At 59.5% G+C, this 18701-nt stretch overlaps 2 protein-coding genes across 10 annotated transcripts in view; one reads left to right on the forward strand and one right to left on the reverse strand.

Annotated features, from left to right (window-relative positions):
* Window positions 1-12576, forward strand: part of CUX2 (cut like homeobox 2) — a 64276-nt gene extending 51700 nt beyond the window's left edge. For 5 of the 7 annotated variants that reach the window (XM_069030741.1, XM_069030736.1, XM_069030742.1 and 2 more), the window contains 16 exons: window positions 123-231; window positions 1056-1132; window positions 1216-1282; window positions 1988-2036; window positions 2736-2840; window positions 3296-3487; window positions 3596-3654; window positions 3792-4039; window positions 4257-4892; window positions 5822-5923; window positions 6601-7376; window positions 7830-7989; window positions 8462-8731; window positions 8956-9144; window positions 9247-9520; window positions 9972-12576. In XM_069030741.1, coding sequence (XP_068886842.1) covers window positions 123-231; window positions 1056-1132; window positions 1216-1282; window positions 1988-2036; window positions 2736-2840; window positions 3296-3487; window positions 3596-3654; window positions 3792-4039; window positions 4257-4892; window positions 5822-5923; window positions 6601-7376; window positions 7830-7989; window positions 8462-8731; window positions 8956-9144; window positions 9247-9520; window positions 9972-10635 — 3977 coding nt within the window. In that variant the 3' untranslated portion in view covers window positions 10636-12576. The remainder of the gene's footprint in view (window positions 1-122; window positions 232-1055; window positions 1133-1215; window positions 1283-1987; window positions 2037-2735; window positions 2841-3295; window positions 3488-3595; window positions 3655-3791; window positions 4040-4256; window positions 4893-5821; window positions 5924-6600; window positions 7377-7829; window positions 7990-8461; window positions 8732-8955; window positions 9145-9246; window positions 9521-9971) is intronic. The other 2 variants (XM_069030740.1, XM_069030738.1) reach the window with 1 other exon arrangement.
* Window positions 12577-13998: 1422 nt separating this feature from the next.
* On the reverse strand, window positions 13999-16283 carry PHETA1 (PH domain containing endocytic trafficking adaptor 1). 3 transcript variants are annotated; one of them, XM_069031111.1, is made up of 2 exons: window positions 16141-16283; window positions 13999-15637 (listed from the first exon to the last, which is right to left on the reverse strand). In XM_069031111.1, exon 2 carries the CDS (start codon window positions 15624-15626, stop codon window positions 14847-14849), a length of 780 nt encoding a protein of 259 aa, XP_068887212.1. In that variant the 5' UTR covers window positions 15627-15637; window positions 16141-16283; the 3' UTR covers window positions 13999-14846. The 3 variants fall into 3 exon arrangements, with proteins under 3 accessions (XP_068887212.1, XP_068887213.1, XP_068887210.1); XM_069031112.1 differs by having other exon boundaries at window positions 16130-16283; XM_069031109.1 differs by having other exon boundaries at window positions 15923-16283.
* Window positions 16284-18701: the final 2418 nt, after the last annotated feature.

Consider the following 18701-nt stretch of genomic DNA (forward strand, 5'->3'; position numbering starts at 1 on the left):
CGGGGCTCCCCGTGTGCCGCCTCTGAGCCTCCCTGGAATGCAGGATGTGACCCAGGGCCAGGACCTGCCCCCTGGCCACCGCTGTGTCCCCTCCGCAGCCGTGTGACTGTGTCCCCCCGCAGAGCGCAGGGACGGGAAGTCGCCGGCAGCCGAGCCCCCGCTCCCCGGCCTCGACGGCAAAGCGGCGAGCACAGAGACCTCGCTGCAGAGAAATGAGGCAGACAAGCAAAAGTACGTGAGTGCTGGGAATGGGGTCGTCTTGGGGTGCTGTGGGGACACGTGGCTCTGTCCCCGCTCCTGCACGGGGGTGTCTGTCCATCCTCCTTCTCCTTCCCTTTGCTGTCCGGTTGGGAGCGGTCACATCCTGCTTAGAAACCTGACACTGTCTCAAACACTCCCGGTGTCCGTCTGTCTGTCCATCCCCAGTCCCAGGTGGTTTTGGGGAAGCAGCAGACGCGGGCAGAGCCGGGACAGGTCCCTCCTGCCGCCCCCTTGCTCTGTCTCCCTGGCACATGGCTTTGCTGGGACTCGTGGATTGAATCCAGGCCGCTGGATGAACCTCATTAGATGACCTTTTAATTTGGAGGCTCCCGGCCTTCTCGGTGCCTTCATTGTTATTCCTTAACACGTTGCACCGGGAAACAAATGAAGAATCTTTAAACCCTAAATTGCAGATCTCTGCGAGTAAGTTCCTGGCAAGTGCAGGCTATAAATAATGCAGAATAACTTTTCCCTGATTGCTTCCCCCTCCTCCAGTTAATTACAGGTGGGGGTGGGCTGTCATTCCCCCCTCAGAGGGATTTCAGCCTCAGGGATCAGGGACCGTTTTCTGCCCAAAGTGAATTTTTTTACACTTGGCAATAAACCCCTTAACATTGAGGGGTAACATAGCTTGAACACAACCTGGTATCCACTGGTGGGCCTTTCCTGGCTTCAGTGAGTGATGGGGTGGAGGAAGGGAATCTGTGAGGGGTCTCTGTGTGATTTTGGGGGGGCTGTGGGGTTGGCATGGCCGCGGTGCCCCCCGGTACATCCCTGGTGCCCATCTCTTGCAGGGGCCTGCAGGAAGCTCAGGTCACCTTGGCCACTCGGCTGGGGGAGGCAGAGGAGAAGATCAAAGTGCTCCATGCAGGTAGTAGGGCTGGGACAGGGGCTGCTGACCATGGGGGGGCCAAGCCCCCACCCCAGAGCTCACCCTCCTCTTCCTTTTGCCAGCGCTGAAGGCCACCCAGACGGAGCTGCTGGAGCTGCGCTGTAAATACGATGAGGAAGCTGCATCCAAGTAAGCTCCCAGCAGAGCTGGGTCGTGCTCAAAGCTGAGCAGAGCCCCTTTGGGCAGCACTGGGACATCCCCGTGGTGTTGCTTAAAGGAGCTGAGATATTTCAGGCCACTGCAGGAGCATCCTGAGTTGTCACCAAAACTGCGGGAGAAACAGAAACTCTCCAACATCATCTTTTAACTGTTGGAGAACCAAGGCGTTACTTGATTCTAGCCAGGATGTGCAGTAGAAATGATTTCATCCACACATGCCCGGGTTGTGCAGTGAAAATCATGCCACCACATGTGGTTCTCTACCAGACCTTTCACGTATTTATACACAAAAACCCCGTAGAAATTCACATTCATTGGTCTTAAATTACACAATTCTTTGTATTTGATCTCCTATTGGTTATTGATCCCTTCTCCTTCGATGCTAATTGGGCCCTCATTGTTTGGTTCTCTTATCGATCTTTTCCCAGACCAGGTGTCTCCGACCCACCAGGGGGGTGATGTTTGTTAATGTTCGCTTATCTCCTGTGTATCTCCTGCCTTCTCCCAATTGTTCCCCGGTGAACAGTCTTTTGAAGAGAAACTTCAACTCCCCTCCCCCTGGGCAAAGGCGAACAAGCCACGGGACTGAAGTGACAAAAAAATGTAAAAGTTGTATCATTTCCAGCAGCAGAGTCCTTATCCCTAAAGGTGCCCTGGTCTTGTTTCCTCTCACAGGGCAGACGAAGTCGCCATGATCATGACCAACCTTGAAAAAGCCAACCAGGTGAGCCAGGAGCTGACTTTGCAGGAGCTGATGGGGTTGGCCCTGCAGAGCCCGGGGTGCTGCGTCCACCCCGAGCACCTGTGTGTCCTTGATGTCTGTCCCCAAAACCGGGATGGAGTTGCCAGGCACCAGGACTGGGAATTCCTACAAAGGAGAGCTCGGGTGTCATCCCCCTGGTGGGACCCCCTGCCCCATGTGTGGGGTCAAGAGTGTGTTTGGGATTCTGCCAGGCTCTGTTTGGCTACTGGAGCTGGCACTTGTCACCTCCAGCCTCTCCCGGGTGTTTTAGGGCACAGCCCACACTGCTCCAGTGTTAGATTCCAGGACTCCTGGTCCTGCCCATTCCTGTTAATCAGTTTTGTTTAATTCTGAGAATGGAGGTACACAAATAAATGCACGTGGATAATAAAAGAGGCTTAAAGAACAATTTGTGTATAAACAAAACCATCCTTTTGGGTGGAAAAAGGCAGTGTCCTGGAGCTGGTCTGCAGCCAGTGCCCAGGGATCAGGATCGGGAACTGTGTTAGGACACGGGGACCTTAAATACATAGAGGGAGCTTAAACACCTGGGCTGGGCTTCTGATGCCAGAGCAGGATGCTCAGGAGAGGCACGGATTGGGGCAGATCCTGGACCCCGTGTGGGGTGGGATGACCCACAGTGCCCAGTCTGTTCCTGTTTTCCTGTTTTTTCTCTTGCAGCGGGCGGAGGCGGCACAGAGGGAAGTGGAGAGTTTGCGGGAGCAGCTGGCGGCTGTCAACAGCTCCCTGCGCCTGGCCTGCTGCTCCCCGACGGGCACCACGGGGGTGAGAGCATCCCTGGGGCCAGGAGCACCCCTCAGGGCCAGGAGCACTCCATTATGTCTAGCAGCATCTGTCACAGCCAGGAATGTCCCATTGCACTTGAGAGCACCCCACTGATGCAGGAGCACATTTCTGTGTTCAGGAGCACCCACCATGTTGGGGAGCAAGCCCAAAATTCCTGAGGAGTGTTTCCACCCTGAAGTGGTGGCTCTGGCTGTGCCCTTCAGCCTCCCACGGAGAAGGGGACATGCACCCCCACAGCACCGAAATGCACCTGGGAGACCTTTAAGGGCAGCAGGAAGATCTGTCCCTCTCCAGGGCTCCGTCACCAGGGTCCCCCTTGCACTGGGCTGAGCCCTGGGCTCACCTGCTTCCTATGGGGACATGTCTGGTGGGGAGGGTGGCCCTTGTCCCCATGTTGGGCGGCCGGGAGCTGACAGTGTCCCCTCTCCTGGCAGGACAAAGTGAACTATTCCATGTGCTCAGGGTCAAGGTTGGAGGCAGCTCTGGCTGCCAAGGACCGGGAGATCCTGCGGCTCCTGAAGGACGTTCAGCACCTCCAGAGCTCGCTGCAGGAGCTGGAGGAGTCCTCTGCCAACCAGATCGCCGAGCTGGAGGGGCAGCTGGCTGCCAAGAACGAGGCCATCGAGGTGTGCCCACTGGGGCTTGGGGCATGTTGGGGATGGGGGATGAGGGTCCGGCCGTGCCGGGTGTCCACTGGGAGCCAGCTGTGAGAACTGCCCTCCTCTGCTCCACAGAAGCTGGAGGAGAAGCTGCAGGCACAGGCAGACTACGAGGAGATCAAAACAGAGCTGAGGTATGGCTTGGCCAGCACCCACGGCTGGTGGCTCCTTGCCGCTATCCTGGCTGGCCAGGTGCCGCTGGCGCGCACAGCACACTCCCACAGCTGTGACATTCGGCCACGACCGTGTCACCCCCTTGTCTCTCTCCCAGCATCCTGAAGGCGATGAAGGTGGCCTCTGCCGGCTGCAGCCTCCCCCAGGCAAGTGCCGCAGTGCGTTCCGAGGCGCTGGCCGGGCTGTGCCAGCCCTGCCGCCGGTGCCTCCGCCGCCTGTCCCCATCTCGGCTTGGCTCCTTGCAGAGCATCTCGAAGGCGGAGGAGGCCCTGCTGCTGGGGAAGGAGGCTTTCTACCCCTCCCAGAAATACCTGCTGGAGAAGCCCAGCCTGCTGGCCAACACTGGTAGGGACCTTGGATTCTGTGGCATCCTGCTGGGAACATCCGTGGGAGTGTGGGTGGCATGGACAGATCCTGCTCTGACTGTGGTGGGGTGGGGGAAGGACAGGGGGTGGAATGTCAGCTGGGGAAACTGAGGCAGGAGCTGTTTGGCTGCGGGGCTATGCCAGAGCCATGGCCAGGGGGACTCTAGTGTGTCTCCCTCTCTCTCCTTCATCTCTAGAGGAGGATCACTCTGAAGACGAGTCGGGGAAGGATCCTCTGGGCATGGAGCAGCCGTACCCATCCCCTCATCACGCCCCGGCCGATGACCCTGCGTCCCCCACTCCACTCCCACCACTGCCTGGCCCCGGCGTGGCCCCTGACGGTCCCCGGACTTTCTCGCTGTCCCCCTTTCCGGGGGGTGAGCGGCTTTCAGGGGACACCAAGGCCCCACACCTCCCGCTGCCCAGCTACAAGAGTGACAGCAGCAGCGGGGGACCACCCTTCCCCTCCTCCTTCTTTGGGGCCAAAAGCAGCACCCAGCACCCCGTCCCTGCGCCGGCCGCCAGTGCCACCAGCCCGCCCGGCGAGCCCTCCGAGGGCAGCGCCGGCAGCTCCGCCGAGGAGGAGCAGCTGGACACGGCCGAAATCGCCTTCCAGGTGAAGGAGCAGCTGCTGAAGCACAACATCGGGCAGAGGGTCTTCGGGCACTATGTGCTGGGGCTGTCACAGGGCTCCGTCAGCGAGATCCTGGCGCGGCCCAAGCCCTGGCACAAGCTGACGGTGAAGGGCAAGGAGCCGTTCATCAAGATGAAGCAGTTCCTCTCCGATGAGCAGAACGTGCTGGCCCTGAGGACTATCCAGGTGCGCCAGAGAGGTGAGTGGTTGGGGTGGCCCCGGCCAACGGGTCCTGTCCCAGGATGGTGCAAGTGGTGCTGTGGAATCCCCTCCCAGTGCACCCCAGTTCACCCTGGCAGCACTCCAGGATGTCCCATGCCACGGCAGGGGGGCTCACCAGACCCTGATGTGCTGGTGAGATGGGTTGGGACACTGGTCCTGCCCATGGCACTTTTCCCTGGTGGGATTTTCCCTGGTGGGACGGAGCCAGCTGCCGGGTGGGATGAGCCCCGGCAAACAGCAGCAATTAACAACAACCCATTGCTGTGGAAGCTGCATCCCTGGACGTGCTTTACTCCTTTATTCTGACAAGTGCCATTTAATTATTCATCAGGCTGTTCTGTGCCGTATGAATCAATGTGCTCGGGAATATTTCGTTAAAATAATGAAGTTTTAGTGCTGTGGAACCTCGGCGCAGTGTTGGCACTGCCACTGAATGGTGACTCCCATCTCTGGGGACCTCAGCAGTGGCAGCTGGTCACTCCAGTCCCTGTGGTGACACCAGGACTGGACAATGCACATCCATGGTCCATGCTCCTGCTGGTTCCAGCCTGGAGGGCTCTGATTTATCCCCTGGATCTGATCCATCATTAACGCTTCTCCTGCACAGCCAGGAGAGCACAGTGCCGGGGATGGGGACATGGTCCCTGTGCCTGTGTCTCTGCTCCTGGTGGGGAGCAGCTGCCCTTGGATGGGGCGAGCAAAGTGCTGGGAGATGCTGGAGCTGGCAGCCAGGGCTACCAGGGCTCCCTGCGCTCTGGTAGTGACTAATCGGGAGTGACATTCGTCTTCAAACCAGCATCCCTAAAAATAACCGAACATGAGGAGCAGTAAATACTTCCTGACACACAAGCAGAGCTTGTAAAACCAGCGCTGGTGACAAAGCTGTTATCCTGCCTCTTTGATCAGGTAGCATCACGCCGCGGATCAGGACACCAGAGACCGGCTCTGACGACGCCATCAAAAGCATCCTGGAGCAGGCGAAGAAGGAGATTGAGTCGCAGAAGGGAGGTAGGTGCCAGCATGAGAGTGGGTGTCACCAGAGGTGCCTGAGTCCCTGCTCTGCCCTGTGGTAGCAGCAGCCAAAGGGGTGCCAGTGGCTGGGTGTTCTGTGGCTGTGGGTCCCATCCCAAAAATGGGCTTTTTTGGGGGTATTTCACCCACTGACATCCATGGAGAATTTTTTGGGGCATGTTGGAAAGAAGTACCATATGGGATGGAAGAGTCCCCGTGCAGCGAAGTTCTGATCTGGCCTTTCCAAAACTTTGGAAGCATTCTTTTCCTCCCCCCTGCCCCAAACCAGATGCTTAATGAGGATTCAGGATCCATCTGGCACAAGGAATCATTAAAGCAGCTGCTCTCGCAGTCAATTACAAGAAATGAAATACATTAAAACAGGTAGTCTGCTGAGAAAGCAGAATCCCAGAGAATTAAATTAGACGGGAACGGTGGAAAAACAGACAGGGAAAACAAACATGTTTGTCTATCGTGTTGTTGGTAATGGGGTTTATTTTGCAATCATCAAAAAAGAAGTTGGCTTTGAGTGGGGGTGTTGAAGCTTTTGCATTGTGGGTGCTCCTGGTACAAACCAGAGTGGGATAAACCCCTTTTCTCCCACACTGAATTACGGTCACACAGTAAACGAGGCGTGCTGCTCCTCGGGACTCCCTCACCCCTTTTCTCTGCAGGGGAGCCCAGAACGCCGTCAGCTTCGCAGGCAGTGGCCAACGGGGCAGGAGGCAGCAGCTCGGAGGACGCCATCAAGAGCATCCTGGAGCAGGCGCGGCGGGAGATGCAGGCGCAGCAGCAGGCGCTGCTGGACATGGAGTCGGGGGCCAGCGGGCGCGGGGGGGACGCGGCGCCGGCCGAGCGCTCCACTCTGGCCACCGTCAGCCAGAACATCACCCCCGCCTATGTCAAGCAGGAGGAGGGCAGTGGGGCCAGCCCTGGCCCCCCCCAGACGCCCCTGGCCGTGCTCTCCCCTGCTGCCTTTGTCCAGAGCATCATCCGGAAGGTGAAGTCGGAGATCGGCGACGCCGGCTCCTACTTCGACCAGCACTGGGCGTCAGAGCGAAGCCTGCTCAGCCGGCCCTACACCTCCGTGTCGCCTTCGCTGTCCTCCTCCTCCTCGAGCTACTCCAGCATGGCCAACGGCCGGGGCTGGCCGCGGGGCGAGCCCAGCGAGGGCGGCACCAACGAGGACGAGCTGCCGCCAGCAGATGAGGAGCCCCACCGGCTGTCGGAGATGAAGGCGGAGGGAGCCGGCACGGAGCCAGCGGCTGGTGGGCGTCTGTCCTACTACCCCACGTACGTGCCACGGACCCTGAAGCCAACGGTGCCGCCGCTGACGCCGGAGCAGTATGAGATGTACATGTACAGGGAGGTGGACACGCTGGAGCTGACCCGGCAGGTCAAGGAGAAGTTGGCCAAGAACGGCATCTGCCAGAGGATCTTCGGAGAGAAGGTACCAGCCTGGAGAAGGGGGGTCTGCTGTCCCCTCTGCTCCGTGACCCAGAGCCTGGGGCTCATTGATGGCCTTCACCAGCTCCTTCCAGAGTCTTCCTTTTCCCTGGTCTCTTTCCCCTTGGAGGACTCTGAGTCCTCAGGGTCTGACCCAGCCCCAAGCAGTCTCCCAGTGGCCAACACCAATTGGTCAGTGGCACTTCCCACCAAGAATGCCCAGTCCCCTGAGCGGAACCCTGCGGGGACCAGCCTCCCACCCCACCGGGTATCCCAAGAGGACCCACCATCAGCAATCAGGGCTGGGGACAAAGGGTCCAGACATGCCGTGGGGCAGGGGTGGCAGTGGGTGGCATCCTGCTCTCCTCCCCTGACATGGGGGTGGAGGGCAGGCAGCTTCCCAGCACCGGGGGGAGTGCACCCCACCTTCGGCAGGTGACACCTGCGTGGTGCCCAGGTGCTGGGACTGTCCCAGGGCAGCGTGAGTGACATGCTGTCGCGGCCCAAACCGTGGAGCAAGCTGACGCAGAAGGGTCGGGAGCCCTTCATCCGCATGCAGCTCTGGCTGACGGACCAGCTGGGCCAGGGGATCAGCCAGCAGCCCACACCCTCCCAGGGTAAGTGACACCACTGTCCCCGTGGTCCCCATGTGCCATCAGTGTCCCCATGGCTTCTGTGTCCATCCCCCGCATCCTGGTGAGTTTGTCCTGCTCCCACCCCAGCACTGGGAAGAGCTGTCCCTGCTACCTCCAACACCAACACCCGGATCCTGGGAAGCCCCTTTCATCCCCAACCCCTTTCATTTAACACAAAAATTAAAGGAAAGCCACATCAAAAATCTTGGGCTTTATGCCTGACATAAAGCAGTAACGGGATTTTTTTTTTATTATATGAGCAGCATTTTCTCTCTTTAATTATTCCACCACCACCTCCCGCTTTGCCACAGCCACTGGAGAGGCTTGGCTGGAATCCCCCTCCCCAGAGGCCAAAGCCACAGGCATCCCCCAAATGACCCTCCTGCTCCTGCTGGGCCCCCACATGGTCCCCTCCTGCCATCCCTGCTGACCCCTCTGCCCTGGTGTCACACAGCCAGCCCGGTGGAGCCCCAGCCGTCCCCCTCGCCGCCCCCCAGCCCTGCTGAGCACGAGAAGGGCTGCCAGGAGCCCCTCACCCTGGCCTTGGAGAGCAGCAAAGAAAACCAGCAGCCCGAGAGCCGCTCGACGCCTGCGCTGGGTGGGAAGACGTATCCCAACAGCCAGGGACCCGTGGGCATCCAGGAGATCGTTGCCATGTCCCCCGAGCTGGACACCTACTCCATCACCAAGAAGGTCAAGGAGGTCTTGACGGACAACAATTTAGGTACGGACCCTCTCTCGGCCCAGGTTTTTGGGAGCTGCTGGATCCAGCACCCCAATTCCTGTAGATGCAATCTTTCCCCACCCCCTGATGTTTTTCTGTGGGTGCTCAAGGGAATTCCGGGAGGATGCTGGCTGGGAAATGGGGTGCACCTGCCCTGCAGGGGGACTGCAGTGCCCATCCCGCCGCTCTACTCCCTCTAACCACCTCTGCTTCTCCTCTGCCAGGCCAGCGGCTGTTTGGGGAGAGCATCCTGGGCCTGACGCAGGGCTCGGTGTCCGATCTCCTCTCCAGGCCCAAGCCATGGCACAAGCTGAGCCTGAAGGGGAGGGAGCCCTTCGTCCGGATGCAGCTCTGGCTCAACGACCCCCACAACGTGGAGAAGCTGCGCGACATGAAGAAGCTGGAGAAGAAGGGTGAGGGACGGGGTGACACGGCCCCGCTGGGAGTGGGGTGCTGGCCGAGGGGGGTTCTGGGCTGGGGGGCAAGCGGTGCCAGCTGGGTGTCCTCTCCCACAGCCTACCTGAAGCGCCGGTACGGGCTGATGAGCGCCAGCTCGGACAGCGAGTCCCCCAGCGCCCGCTCCGAGTGCGCCAGCCCCAGCGTGCCGCCGCAGGACCTCAGCCTGCTGCAGATCAAGAAGCCGCGGGTGGTGCTGGCGCCGGAGGAGAAGGAAGCCCTAAAGAAAGCCTACCAGCTGGAGCCATACCCCTCCCAGCAGACCATCGAGCTGCTCTCCTTCCAGCTCAACCTCAAGACCAACACCGTCATCAACTGGTTCCACAACTACAGGTACTTACGACTTGTAACTCCCAGGCTTTGGGGGACTGATGGTGCTGTGCCATGGGGGGGGTGTCGCTGTTCCCCTTCCAGTCTTCCTGGTCGCTCTTCCCTACATGGGAGGTGCACAGCCACTGGAGGTCCCCAGGTGCACCCCAGGCTGGTGGGTGGTGTTGGCTACCTTGACCAAGGCATGTTGAGCACCGAAGGAGGTTTCCATGCTCTCGTCCACCTGCTCACCCCGGAGTGGGAGCTCCACAATGGGGGAGAGAAAGCCTTACAGAGGTTGCTGGAACATGGGATCCATCCCCACAGCGGCCCAGCCCTGGGGAGCAGCACAGGTTTCATCCCTGGGTGGTACCATAGTGGACTCTTGTCCCATTTTTCTGGCTGGAGACGTGCAGTGGCCATGGCATGGGGCAATGGGTGGTTGTTGCCACCCCTCCGTGCTTGTGTCCCACAGGTCACGGATGCGCCGGGAGATGCTGGTGGAGGGAGCGCAGGACAATGACACGGACCCGGAGCAGAGTGGCGGGACGGCCATCCCCGGGCGCCGGGACCCCCACAGCCCCGACTCAGACGCCGAGGATCACAAACCCGTGTTCGTGGGGGGCGAGCCCCCCTGTGCCGCTGTGCCCTTGAAGGTGAAGGAGGAGCAGGGGGATCTGGGCGGCTGGAGCCGCCGGCGGGACTCACGCAGCCCGGCTGGAGCGGCCGAAGGGACCGGACCTCCCCAGGAGGAGAGGGGGGCAGCCCCCCACCCCGCGGCCCCCAGCACCGGCAGCCTCCCGCGGCGGGGAGGCCGCGCCGGTGCCACCGCCGGGGGACCCCCACCGCCGCCACCGCCACACCCCGACAGCTCCCAGTCCTCTGCGGGGTCATCCCGTTGCAGCTTGGAGGTGTCCCCAACATCACCCTCGGCAGCTTCCTCGCCCGGCCTCACCGGCTCAGCCTCACCAGGACCATCCTCTGCCGGGCCGGTCTCGCCAGCGCTTCCACCGGCTCCCGGCCCCCGGCTCAGCACCAGCGTCCAGCGGCGCCACGAGAAGATGGCCAACCTCAACAACATCATCCACCGCCTGGAGCGGGCTGCCAACCGCGAGGAGGCCCTCGAGTGGGAGTTCTGAGCCCCCCCGCTGCCCTAAATACATATATACACCCCCACACATACATATATATTTTGATAAATGCAGTGTGCACCGAGAGGTGACGAGTGGCCAGCGCCACGGAAGAGGAACGTCCATGGAAAAGGGGGGACCCCCCTATGGAGCCGCCCTTCCCCCCCCCCCCACCTCCGGCTTTGTTTTAAATGTGAAAAACTGGGAACAATTTTAGAAAAGAAAAACAAACAGAAAAAAAAATCAAAAAATATTTATAGACCTCTTTTAGATATTTTAATAAAAGGATACTTTGGAATTTATTAACAGCTTAAGCTGCTTTGATATTAAAAGATAGCTATAAAATCAAGATGATGTAGCAGTTGTGTCATTAAATGTACACTGAAGTCTTGTAGTTTGCCACTGGATGAGATTAAAAACAAATAAACAAAAAAAAACCCAACCCACAGAAAAGACTTTTTGAGCAAAGCCATCAAGAAGCACTATGAGACTGACCAAATTTAAGAAACTTTTGCAGTTTCCACCCGTCTGTAAGACACTGCATCGCTTCTGCCCCAGCCAGAAACTGCATCCTAGTCCCTGAAGACTCTAAAGCGACCCCCCGACGCCATCGAGTATGTATTTAGTTCTGGTGGTTTATGTTTTTGGAAGCCTTTGTAACACAGAATGTCCCGTGCGGTTGTGTATGTTGTAGAAATGTCTGCAATAGCCTTCTGGAACAAGATGTAGCATGGTCCCAACGCCGTCCCTCGCGCTTCCTCCAGCCGGCAGCCGGTGCCAGCTCCCACCTGGCATGGTGTGGCTCGTGCCAGCTCCCAAAGGAAGAGAGAAAACGAGGCAAAAGCAAAGAAAGCAACCTGAGCTTGGGATTTTGGGAGTGGGATGGGAAGATGTACCTGGGTGTGATGCTTGAGGATGGTACCAGCTCGCTGGGCATGGACATCCATGGCATCCCTGTTCCCTGTCCTTTTGGGGAAGGAAAAGATGGAGCCTCTGAGCTTTGCCCCTGAGGTGAGCACCCAAAAATCGTGAGCCACCCAATCGCAGGCTGAGCCCTGCTTGGGACTGCTCCAGCATCACAGCCAGCTCTTGAAGCTGAAGCACTTTTTAGGGAGAGAGCCCAGGCAGGAGGAGCATCCCATTCCCGCAGCCGTGTCCCCAGGTGGTGGCTGCTGGTGATGCCAGGATGAGCCCTGGGATGTTGTATCAGACTCCTGCCTGAATTGGGCAAGCTCAGCCCTGAGCTGGGCAAAGCACCACTGGGCTTTGGCTTTCCTGGGCTGATCCTGTGCAGATGCAGGAGCTCGGTGGTGGCACCACCCCGGTGCACTCCCTGTCACCTCCCTGACCCCACCACCTCCAGCCGGCCTCTGCTAACAAAATGCCTTTAAACGATGTGGAGTGTCCCTCGCTGGGCTGCTCTGCCCTGTCCCCTGCCCACACAGCATCAGCCATCACCCACCAGGGCCCAGGAGGGCTCCCTGCCAGGCTCCCAGGCTATGCATTGACTGATTTTCCACTGCAGACATTTTTATCAGAATAGAAGGTATTTTTATACTCGGGTTGGGAGTGGATGAGCAATGCTGGGCAAGGGCATGGTTCTCCTTGCCTGCCTCCCGTGCCCTGGCGAGCTGCAGGGTGCCCATGGCCGCTCTTTCCCTGCCACCACGCTGTGGAAGGTGGAGGTGTGACCACTGACTGCCTTCTCCGTTGTGTGCTAGAGGGAGCTTTAGTGGAATGGGATTTGAGGAAGCACTTAGGATAGTCCTGAGCACGGCAATCCTGTTGTATGAAAGCCAACGGGACACACCGATCACATTTTTGTTAGGCTCATGTTCTGTACTTCAAAAGTTTATATGAGATCGATGAACTTTGTTTAACAATTTTGGAAGGAACAAGTTCTGTAAAGAGCCACTAAATACAGAAGTTGGATACGACTCTGGCCTTGAGGTGTGTTTTGTGCGGAGGCGGTGGAATGGGAACTCCTCTCACACTCACCCGGTACCCGGTGTTGGCACCCTCAGAAGTCACAGCTTTGCTTTGGGGTTGTGGCAAGAGCTCTCGTTATCCCAGTGACTGGGATAAAAAAAAGGGTGTTAAATGGGGTTAGTCCAGCTCAGGGTGTGATCCTGCCCCACAAAATTCCTGTGTTCATCCCTGCTGCAGGTTTGCTCCCCTCCCTGGGGTAGCTCAGCATGCTCCAGAGTGAGTTTCAGCTTGCTTTATCATAAAACCATCGTTTCATGGAATGGTTGGGGTTAGAAGAGACCTTAAGGATCATCTTATTCCAACCCTCTGCCATGGGCAGGGACACCTTCCCCTAGACGAGGTTGCCCAGCACGGCTCTTGTTCAGAGCCGACCATCGCTGGGCGAGCCGGCAGCTTCTGACACGAGGCAGGGCTGTTTGCGTCTGATAAATTAATAAATCCATATGTTGCATATCTGTTAAAGCTTGTTTGTCAGCTAACATGTTGAGAAGGACTTATTTTTAATGGATATCTGAGCGTCTGGAGAAGCTGGGCCAGCTGCCATGGAAACCGGAATCTTCCCCTGCAGCAAAGGACGGAGCCGCGTGAACCATCTGGGTGCTCCGGGTGCAGCTGCACCCCGGCTGCCCTTGGCACTGCTCCAAATGCCAAATTCCACAGGGGGATGCTGTGCCTGGCCAGGAGCAGGCTCCACACTCTGCAGGGCTCTCAGTGAGCGGGTGACCCTGGCTGGCTTCATGCCTCGGTTTCCCTAAGAAGTGATTGCCCAGCCCCTGCAAGGCCCCATGTTAAAGAGAAGCTGGAGACATTCATGCAGGTGGCATGTGTGGGCAGGGACATGGGGACGTGCTGGCCACCTTCACAAGGGCAGAGTCCCTGGTCCCTGTGTAGCACCAACACTGGTCCTGATAAGGGGACAGATATTTTGTCCCAGTTAAGATCCGTCCCTGCCATGGGACCACCCTGGCACTGGGTGTCCTGATGCTGCCAGGGTGACACTATCCCATCTTATCCCATCCCTGCAAGCAGACCTGGGGCTCTGCAAGACCCTGGCATTGACCACGTCCCCCTCACGTGACAGTTCCTGACCAACCCCACAGATGTGGTGGGGACAGGAGGAGGACTAAAATCAAGTATTCCCACCTGGACCCCCCTCCCCATGGGCTTAAGGGCACAAACAAGGACCATGGATGGGAGGGAATTTCTGAAACAACTTTTATTGTGGAAAAATCTTGTGCCTATCCCAAAGGAGCAAAGGGAGCTGGAGCCACCCGGCCCTAAGCCAGGGCACCCTGAGTGCTCCCTCTGCTCTGGGGTGGGTCACCCCACCTCTGGACCAGCAGCTTGAGTGTCTGTTGGGGAAATAAGAGACAAACACAGGCATGAGACACCAGCTTTGCTTCGGTTTGGCACACGAATCATTCCTCACGCTCTGCTGCTGACACACATGTTCCCATTTGCCACCACAAGCGATGCTTCCCCTTAGTGAGCTGGCACGGGGATGACGTGCTGTCCCAAAATATCCACCAGTAAGGCAGTGCCCACAGCTGCTGCATTCCCCCCGGGTCTGATCCCCCCCAAATTCACCATCCAGGCTGCAAGCAGCAATTGCTCCCTGTGTAATGCCCGGAGCTGGGTGTCACCAGCTCCCCGAGGCGTGCAGAGCTGCTGCTGATGTTAAGGAAGGGCTGCAGTCACTGATATTTTCATTACAAACCACATCCTGCTGGAGCAGAGGGATCTGTCAGAGCTCAGCCGACCTCAGCCTTGTGCCAGGCCAGGAGGGGAAGTCGGTAGCAGGCTCTCCATTGTGGAACACCCACACAGGCACTCAGGCAGGCGAGATCCCATCAAAATCCTCCTCCAAGAGTTGCCAATGCATGATCCCACTGTAAGAGCATCAAGAGGCCCCAGCAGAGCCAGAGCAGCGGTCGATTCCCAGGAAGCCTCAGTGAGTGAGCAGTTTGTAGTTCGCTTGTGCTGAATGGAGCACCCCACACCCACATGGGGGCACGGATGGAGGGTGCAGCCTTGTGGTGCCCATTTCACCATCACAGAGCAGCACTGGCATCCCTTGGTGCTGAGCCCTCGGTGGCACCACCAGCAGGTGTCCATCACCACCTTGGCCAGGTCTGCACACCCTGGGGTGAGGAGGGGACTGGGCCAGCACCAAGGATGACCACATCCACCCTGCCCCTGTTCCTGCTAGGTTCCCAGGCCTCGGCCACCACTCAGGGCCGGGGGCCACGCTGCCTCTGCTGCCAGTCCTGCCGCAGCCGGGCCATCTCCCGGCTGTACTGCTCGTGGAGCCGGCAGAAGGTGGACGGGCTCTCCGCCACAGCCGCCCCGGCGCTCGCAGCCTCGCCGTTCGACACCCGCCTGCGCGGCGGCAGCGGCGGCGGCCGCGGGTTCTCCTCCTCCTCGTGCCCACCACAGCCAGAGGTGTCGCGTGCCTGGTCCGCTCCCAGCACGTTGTTCCACACCGCACAGCTGTTCTCCTTCGGCAGGATGGCAGGCAGAGCTGGCAGCCGCTCCCGGGACTGCTCCAGCCCCGACGGCTTCGGCTTCCAGGGGCCGGGAGGCTCCTGGGAGCCCCCACATCCCCCACCCAGACCCTGGCGCATTTCCTGCAGCTGCTTCTCCAGCTCCCGCACCACCAGCCGCATGTAGTCAAAGCTGGCTCGGGACAGCGACTTCACCCATGACTCCATGGCCGCCTGGCTCTCCGCTGCCAGCACGTAGGTGCGGGACTTGGTGCCACCGAAGCGGATGGCGAAGGTGAACCCCTCGGCTGAATCGCAGAGCTCCACGTTGCAGCCCTCCAGCACGATGACGCCCACCGGCTCCCGGCTGTCCCGTTCCTCGAAGTAGAAGAGCATGTTGCCCTTGAGCACGAACCAGCGGCGATGATAGGCCGTGTGCCGCTCGCCACGCTTGTAGAGGAAGCCGGCGTTGTCGGCCGGGGAGTCGCAGGTGGCGTAGAAGGCCAAGCTCCGCTCGTTCAGCTTCATGGCTCCGCGCCCTGCGGGGACAGAGGGTGCTCAGCGCGGCGCCTTAATTGCATGGAAATGAACCATCGGCTTTTTGTTCCTGCTGGCAGCAGCGCTGGTGCCCAGGAAATGGAACCGGTGAATAAACAACTCCGGGATAGTTGGGATAAGCCCGCTCCCAGACAAGGTGCTGAGTCCAGCAGATGCCGGGTGGGTTGTGGCTCCCCAGGGCTCACTGGAGACGAGGTTCCCCTCCCCAGCAAAGTGTTTTCCCACGGAGGAGCCCCAGGCAGGGCTTATCCGGTGCCCCACCTCACCTGGCACAGGTGACCTTTCCGCCGGCGCCGTGTTTTCCGTGTCGCGCCGCTCCTCCCCACGGCGCACAGGGAGGGTTTTGGCCGACGCCGTGGATCCGGCTGCCGCTCCAGAGAACCGTGGCCACGAACCCCGCCACCCGGGCAAGGCCACCGCTCCTCTTGTCCCCTAATCGCTGGTGGCCTCGCCGTGCCAGGCTTCCCACCCACCTGGACTCTACCTTCGGTCTGCGGCGGTCACCAGCATCAAGGACACGCTCGTGGCCGTGGTGGCCGCGGGAGCGCTGGATCCGGGGTCGGATGGTGTGAGGGGGCTTTGGGGCCCCGCTCCCGCACGGTCACCTTTGTCCTCGGCTCACACCGCCCCGGCCCGCCCCGGCCCCGCGGGCGGAGCGCTGCTCCCGCCCGCCTCCGCCACCGCCCATCCCCGCGGCCGCGGCCGGGAGGGAGGAGTTGGAAAAGCGCTCCGGAGCTCGGCCCCGGAGCTGGGAGCTCCTGGCTCGGCCCAAAGCCCGCGGCAGATCACAGCTCCGGGCACCGGGACTGAGGGTCAGGCAGCGCCGGGAAGAGCGAGGGGGGAATGGGGGGAGAGATGAGGACACGCGTTGGAGGATGCAGGGGAAGTGCACATCCCGGGATGAATGTATGGATGTACGCAGGGATGTGCACACGGACATACTCATCTGTGGGAAACGCAGGAATGTAGTGCTGAAAGTGGCTGCACAACGTTGAATTTTTGATCACATTTTGGAGGCAAAGGATTTGGGATTCTGGGAGCATCTGGCAGGGAACGGGCAGAAGTTGGTGGATAAGGTGGACAACACAAGCCCCACAAAGAGGGTTGGTGGCAGGACATAGCTGGTCCTGAGTGGGTAGGAGATGCTGCAGGGGACCAGGCTGCAAGTCCTGGTTGCTCTCCTGACCTTCCAGCCATATCCTTGGGCCACAGCCAAGTGTGGGAGGGTCTCAGTGCAGAGGGATGGAAGGAGCTGAGTGGGAACAAGCCTCCAGTCTGACTTCTGCTCTTGGCTGGCCTTCCAGGCTCACAGGACCACCCTGGCAGTGCCGCTGTCCTCACCATGTCGCAGCAAATACCGGCGTTAAGGATTTGCTCTCCTTATCTCTGTCCCTTTCCTCCAGTTTCTTCATCCCCCTGCTCTGCTCCACAGCCATGTGTGTATTCTAGCACTCAAGGCACTGGCGACCATTTTAGAGGTCCCCATCGCAGAAATCCTGCTGTCCCTGACCTCTGCCATAGGTTGTAGTCCACTCCCTGCCCGTAGAGGCCCCCAGTTCCCTGCACAGCTGCTCAGGACTTGGCAATTTTCTGCTTGTGTCAGAGGTTTTCAGTTCACCGAGGGTTTTCCCTGTCACCTCCAGACTTTCACTTTCAGGCTATAAAAAAGGATTCAAAGCAGCACTAAAACCATCTGGGCTTTATCTTCCCTCCTGAGCAGAGCAGCGCTGTTGAAGGTCGCTGGTGGGAAGTCTCAGGTCTCTGCACCACTTATCTCCCTGCCTTGCTGAGAGATGCCTTTCCGTGAGGCACGACTAGAAGGGGAAGGGCCATGGGGAGAAGCAATATCTTTATTAGAGCAGCTGGGATGATTGGAAAAAGGCAGCAGCACTCCCAGCTCTGCTTTCCTTTCCTGGGACTCCACAGCCACGTTTTCCTCTTGCAGCCTCACCAGCCACTTCAGCAGAGGTTGTTCCTCCTCCACAGCTGCTCTGGAAAATCACCTCGATTCCTCAGAAACACAGACAAAATTCCCCTGTGGATTTTTGCTTCCCTTTGGGTCTCTCTCGGGACAGTCGCGTGCTGCTGCACAAGCTCCAGGACTTCCCCTTCTGAGCGGCTCCATATTTTCCCTGTTGTCCCCCAGCATCCACCCAGCAAGGAGCCCAGACCCCGTGCCTCACTTTCCCCCGTCAAGTTTTGATGGGAAAGATGGGAAAATGAACTCCCATGTTAAGCTTGCCCGACAGCACAGGAAAGAGAGAAGAAAAGGGTCTGAAAGGAGCTGAGGGGGTGCCAGGAGCATTTCTGGACGTGGGATGCCCTTGGCTTCTGCTTCCTGCTGCTCCCATGACCGGTGACTTGGTGCGGTTACACAGCGGCGGGTGCTTGACGGCTCAGCGAGGTGAGTGGGAGCTTTGAGTCACCCCCAGTGCCGGGAATCTTGGGGTGCCGGGGGGGTCTTGGAGAGCCGGCGCTGTGCGTGTGCCCGGCCGGCACACGGAGGAGAAGGAGTGCGGGTCTCCAAACCGATCGGCAGAGAATCATCCCGCAGGGACCGCAGGTGGATCCCAAGCTGTGCCTTGGGGTTCAAGGCGAACAAGTCGTGACTGTCACAGAAACGCGGGCGTGGGGCGGGCGCGACACTCCCCGGCGCCTTTCGGGGTGCGGGACCTGCCCCGCTCCGCTCCCACGCGGGGTTCCCCGTCCCACGCCGTCTCCAGCCTGGCAGCCGGGGATCGGGGTGCGCTGCCCCCGGGCCCCTCCGCCTCGCTCCGGGACAGGCGGAGCCGGGCGGGGAAGGGCCGGAGGCGGCGGCTGCAGCACGGGGAAGGGCCGGGAGAGGGCGGCGGGAGCCCGGCCACGGCGGCCGGAGCGCTGCGGGGCTCGGCGGGTACGCGGGGGCAGCCAGCCTCGGGGCACCGCCTCCGTCACTCCCTCCATCCCACTCCATCACCACCCTCTCCATAATCACCCCAATCATCCCTAAATCACCACCTCCATTACCACCTCCAACCCCACCCAGCCCTCGGAAGGGGCACGTAA

The sequence above is a fragment of the Aphelocoma coerulescens genome, chromosome 15 (assembly GCF_041296385.1).
Source record: "Aphelocoma coerulescens isolate FSJ_1873_10779 chromosome 15, UR_Acoe_1.0, whole genome shotgun sequence".
Lineage (NCBI taxonomy): Eukaryota > Metazoa > Chordata > Aves > Passeriformes > Corvidae > Aphelocoma > Aphelocoma coerulescens.

Coding starts and splice junctions, on each gene's coding strand:
- PHETA1 (XM_069031111.1), bottom strand. CDS start 15,626: ATGAAGCTGAACGAGCGGAGCTTGGCCTTCTACGCCACCTGCGACTCC.